The following is a 20,726-nucleotide window of genomic DNA, read 5'->3' on the forward strand; positions in this document are numbered from 1 at the left end:
TTAATTATATACGCATTTAATCGGCCTTTTTATACCCTCCATAGAATGGGGGGTATATTAACTTTGTCATTCCGTTTGTAACACATTGAAATATTGCTCTAAGACCCCATAAAGTATATATATTCTGGGTCGTGGTGAAATTCTGAGTCGATCTAAGCATGTCCGTCCGTCCGTCCGTCTGTTGAAATCAAGCTAACTTCCGAACGAAACAAGCTATCGACTTGAAATTTGGCACAAGTAGTTGTTATTGATGTAGGTCGGATGGTATTGCAAATGGGCCATATCGGTCCACTTTTACGTATAGCCCCCATATAAACGGACCCCCAAATTTGGCTTGCGATGCCTCTAAGAGAAGCAAATTTCATCCGATCCGGCTGAAATTTGGTACATGGTGTTAGTATATGGTCTCTAACAACCATGCAAAAATTGGTCCACATCGGTCCATAATTATATATAGCCCCCATATAAACCGATCCCCCGATTTGGATTGCAGAGCCTCTAAGAAAAACAAATTTCATCCGATCCGGCTGAAATTTAGTACGTGATGTTAGTATATGGTCTCTAATGACCATGCAAAAATTGGTCCATATCGGTTCATAATTATATATAGCCCCCATATAAACCGATCACCAGATTTGAACTCCGGAGCCTCTTGGAAGACCAAAATGCATGTGATTCAGTTGAAATTTGGTACGCGATGTTAATATATGGCCTCAAACACCCATGCTAAAATTGGTCGATATCGGTCCATAATTATATAGGCCCCATATAAACCGATCCCCAGATTTGATCTCCGGAGCACCTTGGAAGAGCAAAATTTTTCCATTCGGTTGAAATTTGGTACGTGATGTTAGTATATGGTATCCAACAACCATGCAGGAATTGGTTCCTATCAGTTCGTAATTATATATAGCTCCCATACCGATCCCCAGATTTGACCACCGGTGCCTTTTGGAGAAGCAAAATTCATCCGATCTGGTTGAAATTTGGTACGTGGTGGAACTATATGATATCTAACAACCATGTGAGTTCAGTCAGTCAGTCTTTCGTAGAAGTTTCTACGCAATCCATGGTGGAGGGTACATAAGCTTCGGCCTGGCCGAACTTACGGCCGTATATACTTGTTTAATTTAATAAATATATACCACGTATGGACTTACTTACATTTGAGAGGACGGTGTTAGGAGGTCTTAAGATACCTTGCCATCGGCAAGTGTTACCGCAACTCAAGTAATTCGATTGTGGATGGCAGTGTTTAGAAGAAGTTTCTACGCAATCCATGGTGGAGGGTACATAAGCTTCGACCTGGCCGAACTTACGGCCGTATATACTTTTTTTTTTTGATTTTTAATGCATTCTAACGCTTGTCTAAAACGTTTGACCTCAAATATTTTCAAAAATTTGCAATTTTTCTAGAATGGATTTATTTTTTTTTTCGACATAATTTAAATAATTTGTACCATTTTATTAATTCTTACTCTCTTTTTAACCTTGTTAAAAAAAAATAATTTAAATTTGTTTATTAAAAATATGAAAAAGCGAGTTTTAGAAAATTGAATCCAAAGAACTTTCTGTGTAGTTAAAATAAAGAACATCTTTGGGAGGGCATTTTTGGAAGGGCTTTAAAAGTAGTGACTTTAGAAGAACTTCCAATTTTTTTTTGCTGGTTGTTATTGATATAGGTCGTATGGCATTGCAAATGGGCCATATCGGACCACGTTTACGTATAGCCCCCATATAAACCGAACCCCAGATTTGGCTTGCGGAGGCTCTAGGAGGAGCAAATTACATCCGATCCGGTTGAAATTTGGTTTGTGGTGTTAGTATAACAGGTTTGCTTATAAGTCCCCGGTCTAACAAAGAAAAACACATTTTTTTGTCAAAATTCATTTTTATTATTCAACATAGTTCCCTTTAAGAGCGATACAACGATTATAACGACCTTCCAATTTTTTGATACCATTGTGGTAGTACTCCTTCGGTTTTGCCTCAAAATAGGCCTCAGTTTCGGCGATACGGTGGGTGGGGAAGCAATTCGAAGCCCAATTCATGAACTTTTGCCATCGTTCTCAATGACTTGTGGCACGGTGCGTTGTCTTGGTGGAACAACACTTTTTTCTTCTTCATATGGGGCCGTTTTGCTTCCATATAATAGTCACTGTTGATGGTTTTTCCCTTCTCAAGATAATCGATAAAAATTATTCCATGCACATCCCAAAAAACAGAGCCCATTACTTTGCCAGCGGACTTTTGAGTCTTTTCACGTTTTGGAGACGGTTCACCGGTCGCTGTCCACTCAGGCGACTATCGATTGGACTGAGGAGTGTAGTGATGGAGCCATGTTTCATCCATTGTCACATATCGACGGAAAAACTCGGGTGTATTACGAGTTAACAACTGCAAACACCGCTCAGAATCATCAACACGTTGTTGTTTTGGTCAAATTTGAGCTTGCGCGGCACCCATTTTGCACAGAGCTTCCGCATATCAAAATATTGATGAATAATATGACCAGCACGTTCCTTTGATATCTTTGAGGTCTCTGCTATCTCGATCAACTTCATTTTACGGCCATTCAAAATCATTTTGTTGATTTTTTTGATGTTTTCGTCGGTAACCACTTCTTTCGGGCGTCCACTGCGTTCACCGTCCTCCGTGCTCATTTCACCACGCTTGAATTTTGCATACCAATCAATTATTGTTGATTTCCCTGGGGCAGAGTCCGGAAACTCATTATCAAGCCAAGTTTTTGCTTCCACCGTATTTTTTCCCTTCAGAAAACAATATTTTATCAAAACACGAAATTCCTTTTTTCCATTTTTTTTTTCACAATAACAAAAGTTGCGACGCTCTATCTCACAAACTAATTGACTTACAGACGTCAAATTTTGACACGAATCATTTGAAGGTTGGTACTATATAAAAATAATATGCATTTAACACTAGCGACGCCATCTATGTGTCAGACCGGGGACTTATCAGCCAACCTGTTATGACCTCTAATAGCCATGCAAAAATTGGTCCATAATTATATATAGCCCCCATATAAACCGATCCCCAGATTTTGCATGCGGATTCTCTTGTAGGAGCAAATTTCATCTGATCCGGTTGAAATTTTGTACGTGGTGTCAGTATATAACGAAACATAGACCTATATAGCCCATCTTCGAACTGGATTTCGGTACGATAGCTTTATTATAATAGCTTGTAGTGTGACTACAACAGACAGACAAACAGATGGACATCGTTATATCCACCTGAGAAGGAATGTGATCACCTCCTAGAGCAAAATGTTATTTTTGGACGGTGAACATGTAACATGGTTGTCGCAATCATGTTATTTTCTTGGACATTATATATTAGATTTCGACAACCATTCTACGGTTGGCGAGAAAACAACATGTTTGCTGCGTGCTAACGCTTGCGGAGTTATTTCCACCGTGTGGTCTGTATTGGGTATCCTAAACAGGCTGCTTGATAAAAAAGAAAATGCATTTTTCCTTTGTGTTTTATTAACAGCTTTAGCTTTTATTACAAAAAAAAATTAAATCAAAGCGAACTATAAAAATAACTACCATTACTATGTATGTGTATGTTCGAATGCACGTGATGGTGTATTTGTTTGTTTGAATGCCTAAGTGGTGTCACACTTATGCATTTCGATTTGGTATCTAAGAGCTAATATCACAATTCATAAGAGTGAATCTGCAGATGTTTTAGGGGTGGGGGACGTGAATGTGGGTGGGTGGGTGTCGATGGGTGTGGTGTTAGGTTGATATATATGGGCAAGAGGTCATCTCTTTCTGTCATTAAACCATCTAAGTAAGTAAAATGTGTTATGTGAAGGGTCGGGTTTGAGGGTGGGGTTTTTGTGTGTATTTTGGGTTTGATATCTAAAATTACAAGTTTATTTGTTGTGAACATTTTGTATTCTGGAATTCTGAAGAGAATTTTGCGAGGAAATGCAAACGAAGATTATTGCACTTTATTCTTCTCCTGTTGCTGTGTAGGTGTTTTCGTCGCCTCTATCATTTCGAAATCACATATCAATGAGAAATGATCCGAGGGATACTGGAAGCTTGGTGTGCGATTCAAACCAATTTCTTCACCATGCGGAAATTCTAGACAGTTTTTAACCTGCAAGTAAAGCGATACAAGTTTGTATTAAACAAGGGTAGCAAAATAAACTTTATAATGTTGAGTAATAAAATTCAAAATAAAAACTCCTCTATAGGGTTAGTAGGAAAAATAGGTTTCCCTATTTCAAATATAAACTTTTAAATACAAACACTCAAAAATATATTTACGTGATATTAAAGATTATGCAACCTAAATTTAAGGATGCGAAATTTTCAAAATATTAAGGACAAATTTCTTTAAAATATGAAAAAATATGAAATATGAATATGAAATTTTAATTCAAATAAAGTTTATAATATTTGGTTCCAAAAATTTCTTTTAATTAAATTTAGGATTTGCGTCCCTCCGTTAAAGTCGCATGTCTTTGAACTAAGGCTAATTTTCCTTAAAGTAAAGAAACGCATTTTTGATTTAAAGAAATCGAGCTTTAATTAACTGTAATATTGAAATTTTAGATTTAAGATAAAACCCCTTCAAATATAGGCTAAAACTTATTTTGAGGATTTACCATCTTTGGTTTAAAGTTTTTATACCCTCCACCATAGGATGGTGGTATATTAACTTTGCCATTCCGTTTGTAACACATCAAACTATTGCTCTAAGACCCCATAAAGTATATATATTCTGTGTCGTGGTGAAATTCTGAGTCGATCTGAGCATGTCCGCCCGTCCGTCCGTCTGTTGAATCACGCTAACTTCCGAACGAAACAAGCTATCGACTTGAAACTTGGCAGAAGTAGTTGTTATTGATGTAGGTCGGATGGTATTGCAAATGGGCCATATCGGTCCACTTTTACGTATAGCCCCCATATAAACGGACCCCCAAATTTGGCTTGCGGAGCCTCTAAGAGAACCAAATTTCACCCGATCCGGCTGAAATTTGGCACATGGTGTTAGTATATGGTCTCTAACAACCATGCAAAAATTGGTCCACATCGGTCCATAATTATATATAGCCCCCAAATAAACCGATCCCCCGATTTGGCTTGCGGAGCCTCTAAAAGGAGCAAATTTCATCCAATCCGGATGAAATTTGGTACATGGTGTTAGTATATGGTCTCTAACAACCATGCAAAAATTGGTCCATATCGGTCCATAATTACATATAGCCCCCATATAAACCGATCCCCCGATTTGGTTGCGGAGCCTCTAAGAGAACCAAATTTCATCCGATCCGATTGAAATTTGGTACATGGTGTTGGTATATGTATATATATAACCGATCCCCAATCGCGCAAAAATTGGTCCATATCGGTTCATAATCATGGTTGCTACTCGAGCCAAAAATAATCTATCAAAATTTTATTTTTATAGAAAACATTGTCAAAATGTTGTTTCTATAGAAAATTTTGTCAAAATTTTATTTCTATAGAAAATTTTGTCAAAATTTTATTTCTATAGAAAATTTTGTCAAAATTTTATTTCTATAGAAAATTTTGTCAAAATTTTGTTTCTATAGAAACTTTTTTTCCAAATTTTATTTCTATTGAAAATTGTTTCCCAATTTTACTTCCATAGAAAATGTTATCAAAATTTTATTTTGTCAAAATTTTATTTCTATAGAAACTTTAAATTTAATTATATACGTATTTAATCGGCCTTTTTATACCCTCCACCATAGGATAAGGGGTATATTAACTTTGTCATTCCGTTTGTAACACATTGAAATATTGCTCTAAGACCCCATAAAGTATATATATTCTGGGTCGTAGTGAAATTCTGAGTCGATCTGACCATGTCCGTCCGTCCGTCTGTTGAAATCACGCTAACTTCCGAACGAAACAAGCTATCGACTTGAAATTTGGCACAAGTAGTTGTTATTGATGTAGGTCGGATGGTATTGCAAATGGGCCATATCGGTCCACTTTTACGTATAGCCCCCATATAAACGGACCCCCAAATTTGGCTTGCGGAGCCTCTAAGAGAGCCAAATTTCACCCGATCCGGCTGAAATTTGGTACATGGTGTTAGTATATGGTCTCTAACAACCATGCAAAAATTGGTCCACATCGGTCCATAATTATATATAGCCCCAAATAAACCGATCCCCCGATTTGGCTTGCGGAGCCTCTAAAAGGAGCAAATTTCATCCAATCCGGATGAAATTTGGTACATGGTGTTAGTATAGGGTCTCAAACAACCATGCAAAAATTGGTCCACATCGGTCCATAATTATATATAGCCCCCATATAAACCGATCCCCACATTTGACTTGCGGAGCCTCTAAGAGAAGCAAATTTCATCCGATCCGGCTGAAATTTGGTACATGGTGTTAGTATATGGTCTCTAACAACTATGCAAAAATTGGTCCACATCGGTTAATAATTATATATAGCCCCCATATAAACCGATCCCCCGATTTGTTTTGCGGAGTCTCTAGGAGAAGCAAATTTAATCCGATCCGGCTGAAATCCTAAGTTTAATTTTATTGATCCTAGATTTAAAGCCAGATAGGTCGCTAAAAATGTCTTTATTTTAAAGAAGCCGCATCTTTGGCTCAGAATCAATACCAAAAGCCTTAAGGGAAGGTCAAAATTTTTGGATCCAAGTAAACAGATTTATATACGGCATTTTATTTGCAATATTTTATCATTTAAATTCCTTCCCATTCTATATCCAAGTGATATTGCAAGATCGTGTTGTAACCTATCGAGATATTTGCATTAGTGGCTCGTGTAAATTGCTCCAAAAATAGGATCACGGTGCTTCGAAATATGTCTATGACATCGCGTAGATTAAATATAGTGACAACCAGATTTCAGGCCCACATAGATTATTCAGTCCATTGTGGTAACAAAGAGGTGAACTTCTCATCCCTGAATGCTGCCCGATTCTCTATTTTTCTCAATGACAAGGTACATCCCTGGGGTTGAACCAATAACGCTTTGTATGGAGCGGGTATTCTAACCATTGCACTGCGGTGTCTCCCGACTTATTCTACACTTCCTATGCCTCCTTATACTGTCAGAGTAAAGCAGAGCTCAATAGGGTATTTTCCCCACTTACTAATCCAATCCCGTTCCCTTGGCTGTCGTTTCGCTAGATAGTAGATAGCGACATTAGGAATCTCGTTTTCATGCGTTTTTTTTTGTGTTGGAGAAGGTGCATCCCGGGGAGCCTTCTCCGTTTGGACCAAGTCGGGATAGAGGGAAACCCCAGATTCACCACCGTTCGGTTTCGGTAAGGTGTAACCGGTGCTTGAAATATGTGCACTGTAAGGATTGCTCGGCTTAACATTGCGGGAATGAAGTCATACTGACTACGTGGCAGAATGCTGTGCTAACGACAGCAGCAGTGGGTCATCAGACTATAGACTTTATGAATCGGAAGAGAATCAGGGTCGCAGTGATTCAAGAAACGAAGCTGAATGCCACCTGTAACTTGCTCCATTGTGATGGATACAATGTGCTACGCAAGGATCGCACAAGAAGTGGAGGTGGTGGCTTGGCTTCCATATTACACTGTTGCGTGCAGTGTAGACCTATTCCGCTTGTGCCAGACACAGTGACCCCTAGTTGGAATGTATAGGGATAGCAGTCAAGTCAGGGGTTGCTAGATACAACGTGCACGTATAAACCGCCGGTTGGTAGCTGTGCTCCAGGTTATATCCCAAACATTGAGAGGCTTTTGTGTGGGCATAATCGATTGGTGCTAGAAGACTTTATCACCATGACTTTTGACATTCTCTCCTAGGTAATGACCAAACCACCATCTCGTGGATAAACAACCACCATCCAGGAATGTACGGGTTGGTCTACGAGTACATCATCTAGAGCGCGAAATCCAGCGCTACAACCAGGCAGAGCTGAGCGGGATTCATAAGAAGCTACAAGGTTAATCCTGTTCTCGAAGTCCGACCACCGTCCATAGCACCGGAGGAAAAAGAACTCCCATGGCAGACTAGTGAAGTTTTGGCCCAATTAAGATCAGCCAGGTACAGCCACCTCAATTCCCATCTATCAGTGATTGATAGCAGCTTAGTTGACGTGTGTCCCATCTGAAACCAAGGGTGTCATCTTTTCTCTTGCCCAGCTAAACCTACCCGACTCACAACCAGATCACTCTGGACACATCCCACCTTAGTCGCAGAGTTTCTTGATCTGGATACAAGCTGAAGTATCAAAGGGCATAACATAAAATCGGATGAAATCACAACAAACTGTTACAACAACAAGCTGAGCGGTAGAAACATGGGTTTCAAGTCGCTTGCCGTCAGCACTTGGATGCGGACAAAGAAACCTTATAGATTACCAATAAAGGTATTGCCACATTAGACAAATATTTATCCAAAATGAGTGTCCAACTTTTTTCCAGGACCATTTTCGAAATATTTGGATATCATTTTTGAAAAATACTCCTATGGTCATATTATATACCCAATATGAGCTACAACTGTTTGCTGATTTGACTGGGGCGACGAATTCTTTTTTTTGTTTCTCACAAATAGTTGACCAGTGTTACCGTACCGTAAGGCAATTGGCCGGTCAGTGGTACATGCTAAAAGAATAAAAGTTATATACCTTTAAGTGATCCTTTGTGTAGAAAATATAATCTATTGTATGACACTCCTCGCCATCCTCTCGTATTTTCCATGTTGTATACGGTGGTTCGTTCTGTATTGATTTTTGAATTTTTTCACAATCGTTGGAATCATGATCCGTGATGCTCTTGTTATTGCACTCATCGCTGTCATTCCGTATATCGGCGTAGGCACTGCCTAATTTCAAAAATTCGCAATTCAATATAGTTGAATATACTGGCTCTGTGGGTTCAGCATTAAAATCGCCACATATGATGAGGGCTCGATCACCGGCAAATGGTTTCACAAATCGTATCAAATCTCGTCCCTGTTCGTTGCGCAATTTCGAAAGCAATGAACCATGGCGAGCCTTCAAATGTGTGGTGCAGACACAAATTTCACGTCCTGTCTGCTTAATAGCCAGATTGACTGCAATGGCTACCTGATTGCTCTGGACGCGCCAGACTTCCAAAATGCGTGTATCGAAATTGCGCAATTCAAATTTGTCACGTTTGAAAAATATGGCACAACCATCTGGTCCATTGTTATCTTCGATATACAGACATGGTGAGTCTGGTTTGGGAAAGAATATTCCTTCGTAGTTTTGGCTGCCCAAAATTGTTTGTAGAAATTTGAAATGGTCTACTTCCTACAAATGAAAAAATTAATGATATAGTCTATGGTCAAGAAGCCAAGGAGGAAATTCAATTGTCACTCACCTGTAGACACAAAATGTCTGGATTATTTTGCAATATCTCTTGTACTATAAGAAATTTTCGATTTTCCCAAGTCAAAGCCTCATCGGGACATCGGATAAAGCCATCATTGTTCTGACCCAAAGCTGAAAAATTAAGATGACAAATATTTAGAAAATAAAACGCTATGCGAATTTAAGGTGAAATGCATAAATGAAAATCATTACTAGTCGCTACACTGAAAAAAATATTTAGGTTATATTAAAGATTACACAACCTAAATTTTAGGATGCGAAATTTACAAAATATTAAAGAAAAATTTCTTTAAAATAATGCAATTTTAATTAAAATAAAAAAAATGCAATTTTAATTAAAATAATCTTTGCTTCAAAAAAATTTTTTTCATTAAATTTAGGACACAAATTTTGTAAATTTGCGTCCCTCCGTTAAAGTCGCATGTCTTTGAACTAAGGCTAATTTTCCTTAAAGTACATAAACGCCTTTTTGGTTAAAAAAATTGTCCTTAAATTAACTGAAATGTTGAAACTTTAGATTTAAGATAAAAACGCTTCAAATATAGGCTAAAACTTATTTTGAGGATTTAGTGTCTTTGGTTTAAAGTTTGTTTGTTTTTTGGAATTAAGAAAGCATTTTTTACTTTGAAGTATTCGTTATAATTTGGATTTTTAAACTGTTATTTGTTTGTACGTGAGTACCTTTATTAATAAACCGCGAAAAGAGAATGGAAATTTGATAAACGAGATCTGTATCCTAATTTTAATTTTATTGGTCCTAGATATCAAGCCAGATAGGTCGGTAAAAAATTTCTTTATTTTAAAGAAGCCGCATCTTTGGCTCGGAATCAATACCAAAATCCTTAAGGGAAGATTAAAATCTTAGGATCCAAGTTTTGATTTACGGAGCGTCTTGGAAGATCAAAACTCATCTGATCTGGTTGAAATTTCTTGATGTAAGGATGGACACTCTCCATAAACCGGTTAGGGAAAAAATTGAAATTTTCAGTTAGTCTCGTAAGCCGGTTTTTGACCAACGGTTAGCCGGTATTCTGAATTTTAATGAACTTTCTATCTACTTTTTTCTTCCTAAAGTTGATTTTTTTGTAAAGAGGTACTGCAGATCCGAGATCCTGGGATTTTCGGGACGGGATTAAAATCGAATCCAGAGATTTTTTTTTTGCATCCCGCGATTTTTCGGAATCCCGTAAAAATCCTCATTTCTTACATTTGCGGCTTTTTAGGATAATTTATTAATAAATTGAGTCTTCATTGTGGATTGTTTTTACTTCAAACATTTAAAGAATCCCGAAAATTTCGTGATCCCAGGATAATTTATTAATAAATTGAGTCTTCATTGTGGATTGTTTTTACTTCAAACATTTAAAGAATCCCGAAAATTTCGTGATCCCAAAAAAAAAAAAAAAAAAAAATCTAGGAAAATCCCGGGATTATGTATTTTGAAATCCCGAATCCAACAACAACACGTTTATACTGTTGCTACGACAATTTCGCATTCTTCGTAAAATTGTGTATCTTGTGACTAAAAAAATATATTTTCAAAAGAAAATGTGTTTTGTCTAAAATCGCATTTTTTCAGTATATCAATGGTCTATATCGGTCCATAATTAGCCCGAATCTAAAACGATCCCCAGATTTGTCTTACGGAGCCTCTTGGAAGAGCAAATTTTATTCTATCCAGTTGAAATTTGGTGTGTGATGACAGTATATGCTGTATATATTCATCCAGAAGGAATATAACAACCTCAAACCTGTTTCGTCAGCATATATTTTTTTTGGGCGGGAAACATGTAACATGTTTGAATTTTTTAATTAAAATAAAAATCAACCGAAAAATTAAATGTCAATCAATCTGTTAAACTTTTAATTGGCTCAAATCGAATATTTTTTTTACTTTGGTGATTGATTTTTCGGTGATTAAAGAAATTTCAATTAAAAATTAATTGGTGATTGTAGACAAAAACAAGTATATACGACCGTAAGTTCGGCGAGGCCGAAGGTTATGTTCCCTCCACCATGGATTGCGTAGAAATTTCTACTGAATCGAATTACTTGGGTAGCTGTAACACTTGCCGATGGCAAGGTATCTTAAAACTTCCTAAGACCGTCTCCTAAATTGTAAGGTAGTCCATACGTGGTATATATTAAACTAAACAAGTAAGGAAAGTCTAAAGCACCACTTTGTAGATCTAAATTTTCGATACCATATCACATCCGTCAAATATGTTGGGGGCTATATATAAAGATTTGTCCCAAATACATACATTTAAATATCACTCGATCTGGACAGAATTTGATAGACTTCTACAAAATCTATAGACTCAAAATTTAAGGGTGGAACACAATATGGGAAACATTTAAATCTCAAGCAATTTTAAGGAAACTTCGCAAAAGTTTATTTATGATATATCGCTCGATATATATGTATTAGAAGTTTAGGAAAATTAGAGTCAATTTTACAACTTTTCGACTAAGCTGTGGCGATTTTACAAAGAAAATGTTGGTATTTTGACCATTTTTGTCGAAATCAGAAAAACATATATATGGGATCTATATCTAAATCTTAACCGATTTCAACCAAATTTGGCACACAAAGCTACAATGCTAATTCTACTCCCTGTGCAAAATTTCAACAAAATCGGAGCAAAAAATTGGCCTCTGTGGTCATATGAGTGTAAATCGGGCGAAAGCTATATATGGGAGCTATATCTACATCTGAACCGATTTCAACCAAATTTGACACGAATAGCTACAATGCTAATTCTACTCCCTGTGCAAAATTTCAACTAAATCGGAGTTAAAAATTGGCCTCTGTGGTTATATGAATGTAAATCGGGCGAAAGCTATATATGGGAGCTATATCTAAATCTGAACCGATTTATATAAAATTTGGCACACTTGACTACACTACTACTAGTGCAAAATTTCAACCAAATTGAGGTAAAACTCTGGCTTCTGGGACCGTATTAGTCCATATCGGGCGAAAGATATATATGGGAGCTATATCTAAATCTGAACCGATTTCAATAAAATTTGGCACACTTTACTATAGAACTAATTGTTCTTCCTGTGCAAAATTTTAAGCAAATTAGGGTAAAACTCTGGCTTCTGCGGCCATATAATCCATATCGGGCGAAAGATATATATGGGAGCTATATCTAAATCTGAACCGAGTTCTTCCAAAATCAACAGGGATCTATTCTGAGCCAAAACACATACTTGTGCCGAATTTGAAGTCGATTGGACTAAAACTGCGACCTAGACTTTGCTTACAAAAATGTGTTCACGGACAGACGGACATGGCTATATCGACTCAGGAGCCCATCCTGAGCATTTTTGCCAAAGACACCCTGTGTCTATCTCGTCTCCTTCTGGGTGTTGCAAACATATGCACTAACTTATAATACCCTGTTCCACAGTGTGGCGCAGAGTATAAAAAGGCCGATTAAATACGTATATAATTAAGTTTGACAAAATTTTCTATAAAAATAAAATTTTGACAAAAGTTTCTATAGAAATAAAATTTTGACAAAATAAAATTTTGAGAACATTTTCTATAGAAGTAATATTTGGACAAAATTTTCTATAGAAATAAAATTTTGACAACATTTTCTACAGAAATAAAATTTCGACAAAAATTTTCTATAGAAATAAAATTTTGACAAAATTTTCTATAAAAATAAAATTTTGACAAAACTTTCTATAGAAATAAAATTTTGACAAAATTTTCTACAGAAATAAAATTTCGACGAAATTTTCTATAGAAATAAAATTTTGACAAAATTTTCTATAGAAATATAATTTTGACAAAATTTTCTATAGAAATAAAATTTTGACAAAATTTTCTATAGAAATAAAATTTTAACAAAATTTTCTATAAAAATAAAATTTTGACAAAATTTTCTATAGAAATAAAATTTTGACAAAATTTTCTATAGAAATAAAATTTTGACAAAATTTTCTATAGAAATAAAATTTTGAAAACATTTTCTGTAGATATAAAATTTTGGTAGATTGTTTTTGGCTCGAGTTGCAACCATGATTATGAACCGATATGGACCAACTTTTGTGTGATTGGGGATCGGCTATATATAACTATAGGCCGATATGGACCAATTTTGGCATGGTTATTAGCAGCCATATACCAACACCACTTTCCAGATTTCAACCGGATCGGATGAATTTTGCCCCCCCAAAGAGGTTCCGGAGGTCAAATCTGGGGATCGATTTATATGGGGGCTATATATAATTATGGACCGATATGGACCAATTTTCGCATGGTTGTTAGAAATTTGACAAAATTTTCTATAGAAATAAAATTTTGACAAAATTTTCTATAGAAATAAAATTTGACAAAATTTTCTATAGGAATAAAATTTTGATAAAATTTTCTATAGAAATAAAATTTTGAAAACATTTTCTATAGAAATAAAATTTTGGTAGATTGTTTTTGGCTCGAGTTGCAACCATGATTATGAACCGATATGGACTAACTTTTGTGTGATTGGGGATCGGCTATATATAACTATAGGCCGATATGGACCAATTTTGGCATGGTTATTAGCAGCCATATACCAACACCACTTTCCAGATTTCAACCGGATCGGATGAATTTTGCTCCTCCGAGAGGCTCCGGAGGACAAATCTGTGGATCGGTTTATATTGGGGCTATATATAATCATTGGCCGATATGGACCAATTCTTGCATGGTTGTTAGAGACCATATACTAAAACCACGTACCAAATTTCAACAGGATCGGATGAATTTAGCTCCTCTAAGAGGCTCCGGAGGTCAAAACTGAGGATCGGTTTATATGGGGGGCTATATACAATTATGGACCGATATGGGCCAATTTGTGCATGGTTGCTATGTACCATGTACCAAATTTCAGCCGGATCGGATGAAATTTGCTTCTCTTAGAGGCTCCGAAAGCCAAATCGGGGAATCGGTTTATATGGGGGCTATATATAATTATGGATCGATGCGGACCAATTTTTGCATGGTTGTTAGAGACCATATACTAACGCTATGTACCAAATTTCAGCCGGATCGGATGAAATTTGCTTCTTTTAGAGGGTCTGGAAGCCAAATTTTGGGGTCCGTTTATATGGGGGCTATACGTAAAAGTGGACCGATATGGCCCATTTGCAATACCATCATACCTACATCAATAACAACTACTTGTGTCGAGTTTGAAGTCGATAGCTTGTTTCGTTCGGAAGTTAGCGTGATTTCAATAGACGGGCGGACGGACATGCTTAGATCGACTCAGAGTTTCACCACGACCCAGAATATATATACTTTCTGGGGTCTTAGAGCAATATTTCGATGTGTTACATGTGTTATCCTATGGTGGAGGGTATAAAAAAATAATTTTCGCTGTACATGTATTCAATTAATTTCGTTTCAGTTTCAATTTCGTTTAAATGTTTCACTTTAAAATTTTGTTAGTTTGAAGAATCTGGGCGATAATGTTCCATGTAGCAGATAGTGGCGTTGAGTTTTATTGCACATGTCGGCATTTATGTTCAAAAATTCCAAATATAGGTTATCAAATTTCCGAATAAGAGATTACATAAAAAACAAAGCACAATGCACTGTATGTTAATGACTTCAGTTGATCAAGTAATCAGTTTTCATTTGCATCCACTTATGAAGAGATTATTTGTGAATCACAATTTATGCCATCAGCCTTTATGGAACCTGTTGGTTTACTTTGTCCATTCATATAACATATAGTAGGGATCGGCTGCTTATAAAGACCTTATAAATTATTATGGCATCAATGTGAACGAAATATCATAAATCAAAATATTAATTTGAGGCATAACAACAATATCTTCACACTTCAGTTTGTGGCTAACAATGAAAATATTGCAATATGTACACTGAAAAAAAAAATATTGTCGTGAGGCCAAAGATTTCATGTCCTTAAAATACCAATGCAAATTTTGCTTAGCTTAGAAGACGCATATAAAGTTTTTTTCCTTGTCCAAAAGTCGATGAACTTTTCAATGAAGTCGTATTGTCCTTATAATTAAGTGATTTGAAACAAAAATGGTTATCATAACATGAAAGAAAAAATTTTCTGGCTAAGGTCAACTTGACTTTAATAATTCATAAAAATTCTTTAAAATTAATGAAGTTGTCTTTAAATTTGTTGTCCTTTTGCATCTTGACTACAAAGCAAAAAAGCGTTCAAAAATATGACATGTTTTTAAAGACGTTTTTTACTTGAAACATAACATAATTTCTTCTGGAAGTGGAATAAAGTTGTCGTTAACTCATTTTAGAGGACTTTGATAACATATGAAGAAAAAAGCTGAAACAAGTATATAAGGGCATAAGTTCGGCCAGGCCGAATCTTATGTACCCTCCACCATGGATTGCGTAGAAACTTCTATGAAAGACTGTAATCCACAATCGAATTGCATGGGCTGCGGTAACACTTGCCGATGGAAAGGTATCTTAAACCTTCTCAACACCGTCTTTAAATTGTAAGTTAGTCCATACGTGGTATATATTGGACACAAAAGTAAGTAAGTCTGCAGATAATTACAAACCGGTAATTAGAGACAGAATTGAAAAATGGGAGGTGGCTTTGTATGGGGACTATATACAATTATGAACCGATATGGACCAATTTTTGTGTGATCGATTTATCTGAGGGCTATATATAACTATAGATCGATCTGGACCTAGTTTGCATGGTTGTTAGCGGTCATATACTAGTACAATGTACCACATTTCAACTGAATCGGATGAAATTTCCCGCTCCAAGAGGCTCCAAAAACAAATCAGGGGACCGGTTTACATGGGGGCTATATATAATTATGGACCGATATGTAACAATTTTGGCATGGTTGTTAAAGCCCATATGCTAATACCACGTATCAAATTTCAAGCGAATCGGATCAATTTTGCTCATCCACGAGGCTCCGGAAGTCAAATCTGGGGATCGGTTTATATGGGGGCTATATATAATTATGGACCGATGTGGACCAATTTTTGCATGGTTGTTAGATACCATGTACCGAATTTCAGCCGGATAGTATGAAGTTTGCTTCTCTCCGCAAGCTAAATATGGGGATCGGTTTACATGGGGACTATATATGATTATGGACCGATATGTACCAATTTTGGCATGGTTGTTGGAGACCATCTACTAACACCACGTACCAAATTTCAACCGGATCGGTTGGATTTTGTTTCTCCAAAAGTCTCCGGAGGTCAAATCTGGGGACCATTTCATATGGGGGCTATACATAATTACGGACCGATACGGACCAATTTTTGTATGGTTATTAGATACTATATACTTACACTACATACCAAATTTCAACTGTATCGGATGAAATTTACCCCTCCAAGAGGCTCCGGAGGTCAATTCTGGGGATCGGTTTATATGGGGGCTATATATAATTATGGTCCGATGTGGACCAATTTTTGTGTGGTAATTAGAGACTATATTCTAACACTACATACCAAATTTCAACCGGATCGGATGAAATTTACTCCTCCAAGAGGCTCCGGAGGTCAAATCTGGGTATCGGTTTATATGGGGGCTATATATAATTATGGTCCGATGTGGACCACTTTTTTGCTTGGTTATTAGAGACCATATACCAACACCATGTACCAAATTTCAGCCGGATCGGATGAAATTTGCTTCTCTTAGAGGATCCGCAAAGCAAATCTGGGGATCGCTTTATATGGGGGCTATATATAATTATAGACTGATATGGACCAATTTTTGCATGGTTCCTAGAGACCATTTGCTTACACCATGTACCAAGTTTCAGCCAGAGCGGATGAAATATGCTACTCTTGGAGGCTCCGCAAACCAAATCTGGGGTCGGTTTATATGTGGGCTATACGTGGTCCGATATGGCCCATTTGTATACCATCTGACCTACATCAATAACAACTACTTGTGTCAAGTTTCAAATCGATAGCTTATTTTGTTCAGAAGTTAGCGTGAGTTCAACAGACGGACGGACGTGACTCAGAATATATATACCTTATGGGGTCCTACAGCAATATTTCTATGAGCTACAAACGGAATGACAAAGTTAATATGTACAATGTTAGTTCCAGAAGAAAAAAGTCGTAGCCTATATTTGAAGTATTTTCATTTTAAATCTAAAGATTCAATAATTCTGTTAATTTAAGGACGATTTCATTAAACCAAAAATGTAATTCTTTACTTTAGGGAAAATGTGACTTAGTTCAAAGACATACGGCTTTATCGAAAGGACGCAAATTTATAAAATTTGTGACCTAAATTTAATAAAAAAAAATGTTGAAGCAAAGTCTATAAACTTTATTTTAATTCAAATTTCATTATTTTAAAGAAATTAGTACTTAATATTTTGTAAATTGCGCATCCTAAAATTTAGGTTACGTAATATTTTATATCACGCAAATATTTTGTTTAGTGTAGAACTTGGCCGAAACGGTTGTTCTGGCCGAACCCAAAAATTGTTTTATATTGTAATTTATATTGTAATTAATTTTTAATTTTACACACTTTTTAGTATAAACAAGTAAGGAAAGTTTAAAGTCGCACGGGGCAGACTACACTCAAAAAAGGTTTACTTGGAACCAAAGATTTTAACCTTCCCTTATGGATTTTGGTATTGATTCCGAGCCAAAGATGCGGCTTCTTTAAAATAAATTTTTTAGCGACCCATCTTGCGTTAAATCTAGGACCAATAAAATTAAAATTAGGATACAGATCTCATTTATCAAATTTTCATTCTCTTTTCGCGGGTTATTAATAAAGGTACTTACGTACAAACAAATGTCAGTTTAAAAATCCAAATTATAAATGATACTTTAAAGCAAAAAAATGTTTTCTTAATTCCAAAAAACTTTAAACCAAAGGCGCTAAATCTGCAAAATAAGTCTTAGCCTATATTTGAAGCGTTTTTGTCTTAAATCTAAAGTTTCAATATTTCAGTTACTTTAAGGACAATTTCTTTAAATCAACAATGTGTTTCTTTACTTTAAGGAAAATTAGCCTTAGTTCAAAGACATGCGAATTTAATGAAAAAATATGGGACCTTTCTCTAAATCTGAGACAATTTTGACCAAATTTGGCAAAAATTGCAAAAAATTTAACTGTACTCCCTGTGCAAAATTTCAAAAATTTTTGGAATGAAACTTCATGGCCTTCATGGTCATATGCATCTAAATCGGTCGAAAGATATATATGGGAGTTATATCCAAATCTGAGCCGATTTCAACCAAATTCGGCATGCGTATTTAGAATGATAATTTTAGTCCCTGTACAAAATTTAAATCGGAATAAAAGTATGGTCTCTGTGAGTGTAAATTGGGCGAAAGTTATATCTAAATATGAACCGATTTAAATCAAACTTGGCATGTATATTTAGAATGTTAAATCCACTCCCTGTACAAAATTTTACATAAATCGGAGTAAAAGTATGTCCTCTGTGGTTATATATATGTAAGTCGGGCTAAAGCTATATCAAAATCTGGACCGATTTCAATTAAACTTGGCATACACAGTTAGAATTGCCATTCTACTCTCTGGTGTACAAAAATATGGATGCAGAATTAAGTCGTTTTTTTAAATTCTGTTTCGTTTCTGGCGGGAGCCACCGTGGTGCAATAGTTAGCATGCCCGCCTTGCATACACAAGGTCGTGGGTTCGAGTCCTGCTTCGACCGAACACCAAAAAGTTTTTCAGCGGTGGATTATCCCTCCTCAGTAATGCTGGCGGCATTTCTGAGGTTTTAAAGCTTCTCTAAGTGGTTTCACTGCAATGTGGAACGCCGTTCGGACTCGGCTATAAAAAGGAGGTCCCTTGTCATTGAGCTTAACATGGAATCGGGCAGCACTCAGTGATAAGAGAGAAATTCACCAATGTGGTGTCACAATGGACTGAATAGTCTAAGTGAGCCTGATACATCGGCCTGCCACCTTACCGAACCTAACCTTCGTTTCTGGCAGGCTGTAAGGAGGAATATTACTAAGCGTAGGCATCTCTTGCAGTGACACGAAAGTCGTGAGTCATGACAATTTCGGTAGTGTGCGTGAGTAAAATTTTTCTTTTCGTTAGTGTGCGTTAGCGTGAGTCCTACAAAACAATATCGTGCGTGAGTAAAATATTACTCACGTTCACACCTCTACTCAATATACTACCATAAAATAATTTTTATTATGGTTCTAGATATATTCACGGAGAATGCAGCAGATACATCATCCGGTGATGAAGAGACTAACGATGTGGACGTGTATCCAAACTCTGTTAATGAATGTGTAGGGATAAGACTCCTAATTTTGTACTTTAAAATTGTACTTTTTTGTACTTTGAAATTGTTATGAACTAAAATGAAGAAATTCATTCAATAAATTCATATATTTCATATTATTGCTCTTACGAAATAAGTCGCTAATATATTGGGTGTATATTTCATTTTGAGTTTTAGGGATTTATTTCAATTTTTTGAGGTGTAATTTCATAAAATATTTTTGGGATTTATTTCATAATGAAATGAGTCATAAAATTCTATAAAATTGCTCCTGAATGCTTATTTCGTGATAATTTAATTTTATTTTTATTTATTCATATACTTATCCAAATAAAGCCTCGGCATTGGATAATAACATAGAAGTAATGTTCATAAATTTCAGCCATATAAAATCGCATAACAATTTTGTTACAAAATTCTCATTTTATGGTAAATAAAACGTAATACATAAATTTAGGAATGATACTTACTTTGGGACAATAGATTCCACTGTAATAACCGAATATGATTTGGATCCGATGGTGCACTGCAGACTGTAAAAATAAAAGAGAACAGGATAGTAACTCATTACAAATAAGAAGAAGAGGACGCCATATAGATTTGGGCTATATGGCGCAGATTAATAACGCGAGGAACATCTAAATCATTTAGATAACTTAGACCAATAGATAGCAGCAGAATCCAAAGGAAAATTTATAAAAAATATAATTGTGAATAGGTAAAATTTTTAATACATAATGCGATTAATTAGCAATAAAAGAAAAATTATAATGCATTGTATATCAATAAAATCATGTAAGTACACCCTCAAAAAAAAAAAAAAAAAAAAAAAAACAAGTACATACGGCCGCAAGTTCGGCCAGGCCGAATCTTATGTACCCACCACCATGGATTGCGTAGAAACTTCTACGAAAGACTGTGATTTAGTCCATACATGGTATATATTAGACAAAAAAGTTATGTATAGTTAAGTCTACAAATAATAACGAATCGATATGGACTTTTTGTACGTAGAGAGCAAGAATTTAAATATGGGGGTCGCTTATATGGGGCCTA

At 35.9% G+C, this 20,726-nt stretch overlaps 1 protein-coding gene across 5 annotated transcripts in view; it reads right to left on the reverse strand.

Moving 5' to 3' along the window:
* Positions 1–3,494: 3,494 nt before the first annotated feature.
* Positions 3,495–20,726, reverse strand: part of cu (NADP/NADPH phosphatase nocturnin) — a 129,955-nt gene continuing 112,723 nt past the window's right edge. For all 5 annotated transcript variants that reach the window (XM_075303820.1, XM_075303822.1, XM_075303823.1 and 2 more), the window contains 4 exons: positions 20,141–20,203; positions 9,379–9,500; positions 8,661–9,308; positions 3,495–4,137 (listed from right to left, as the gene is read on the reverse strand). In XM_075303820.1, coding sequence (XP_075159935.1) covers positions 3,976–4,137; positions 8,661–9,308; positions 9,379–9,500; positions 20,141–20,203 — 995 coding nt within the window. In that variant the 3' untranslated portion in view covers positions 3,495–3,975. The remainder of the gene's footprint in view (positions 4,138–8,660; positions 9,309–9,378; positions 9,501–20,140; positions 20,204–20,726) is intronic.

Source organism: Haematobia irritans, chromosome 4 (genome assembly GCF_050003625.1).
Source record: "Haematobia irritans isolate KBUSLIRL chromosome 4, ASM5000362v1, whole genome shotgun sequence".
Lineage (NCBI taxonomy): Eukaryota > Metazoa > Arthropoda > Insecta > Diptera > Muscidae > Haematobia > Haematobia irritans.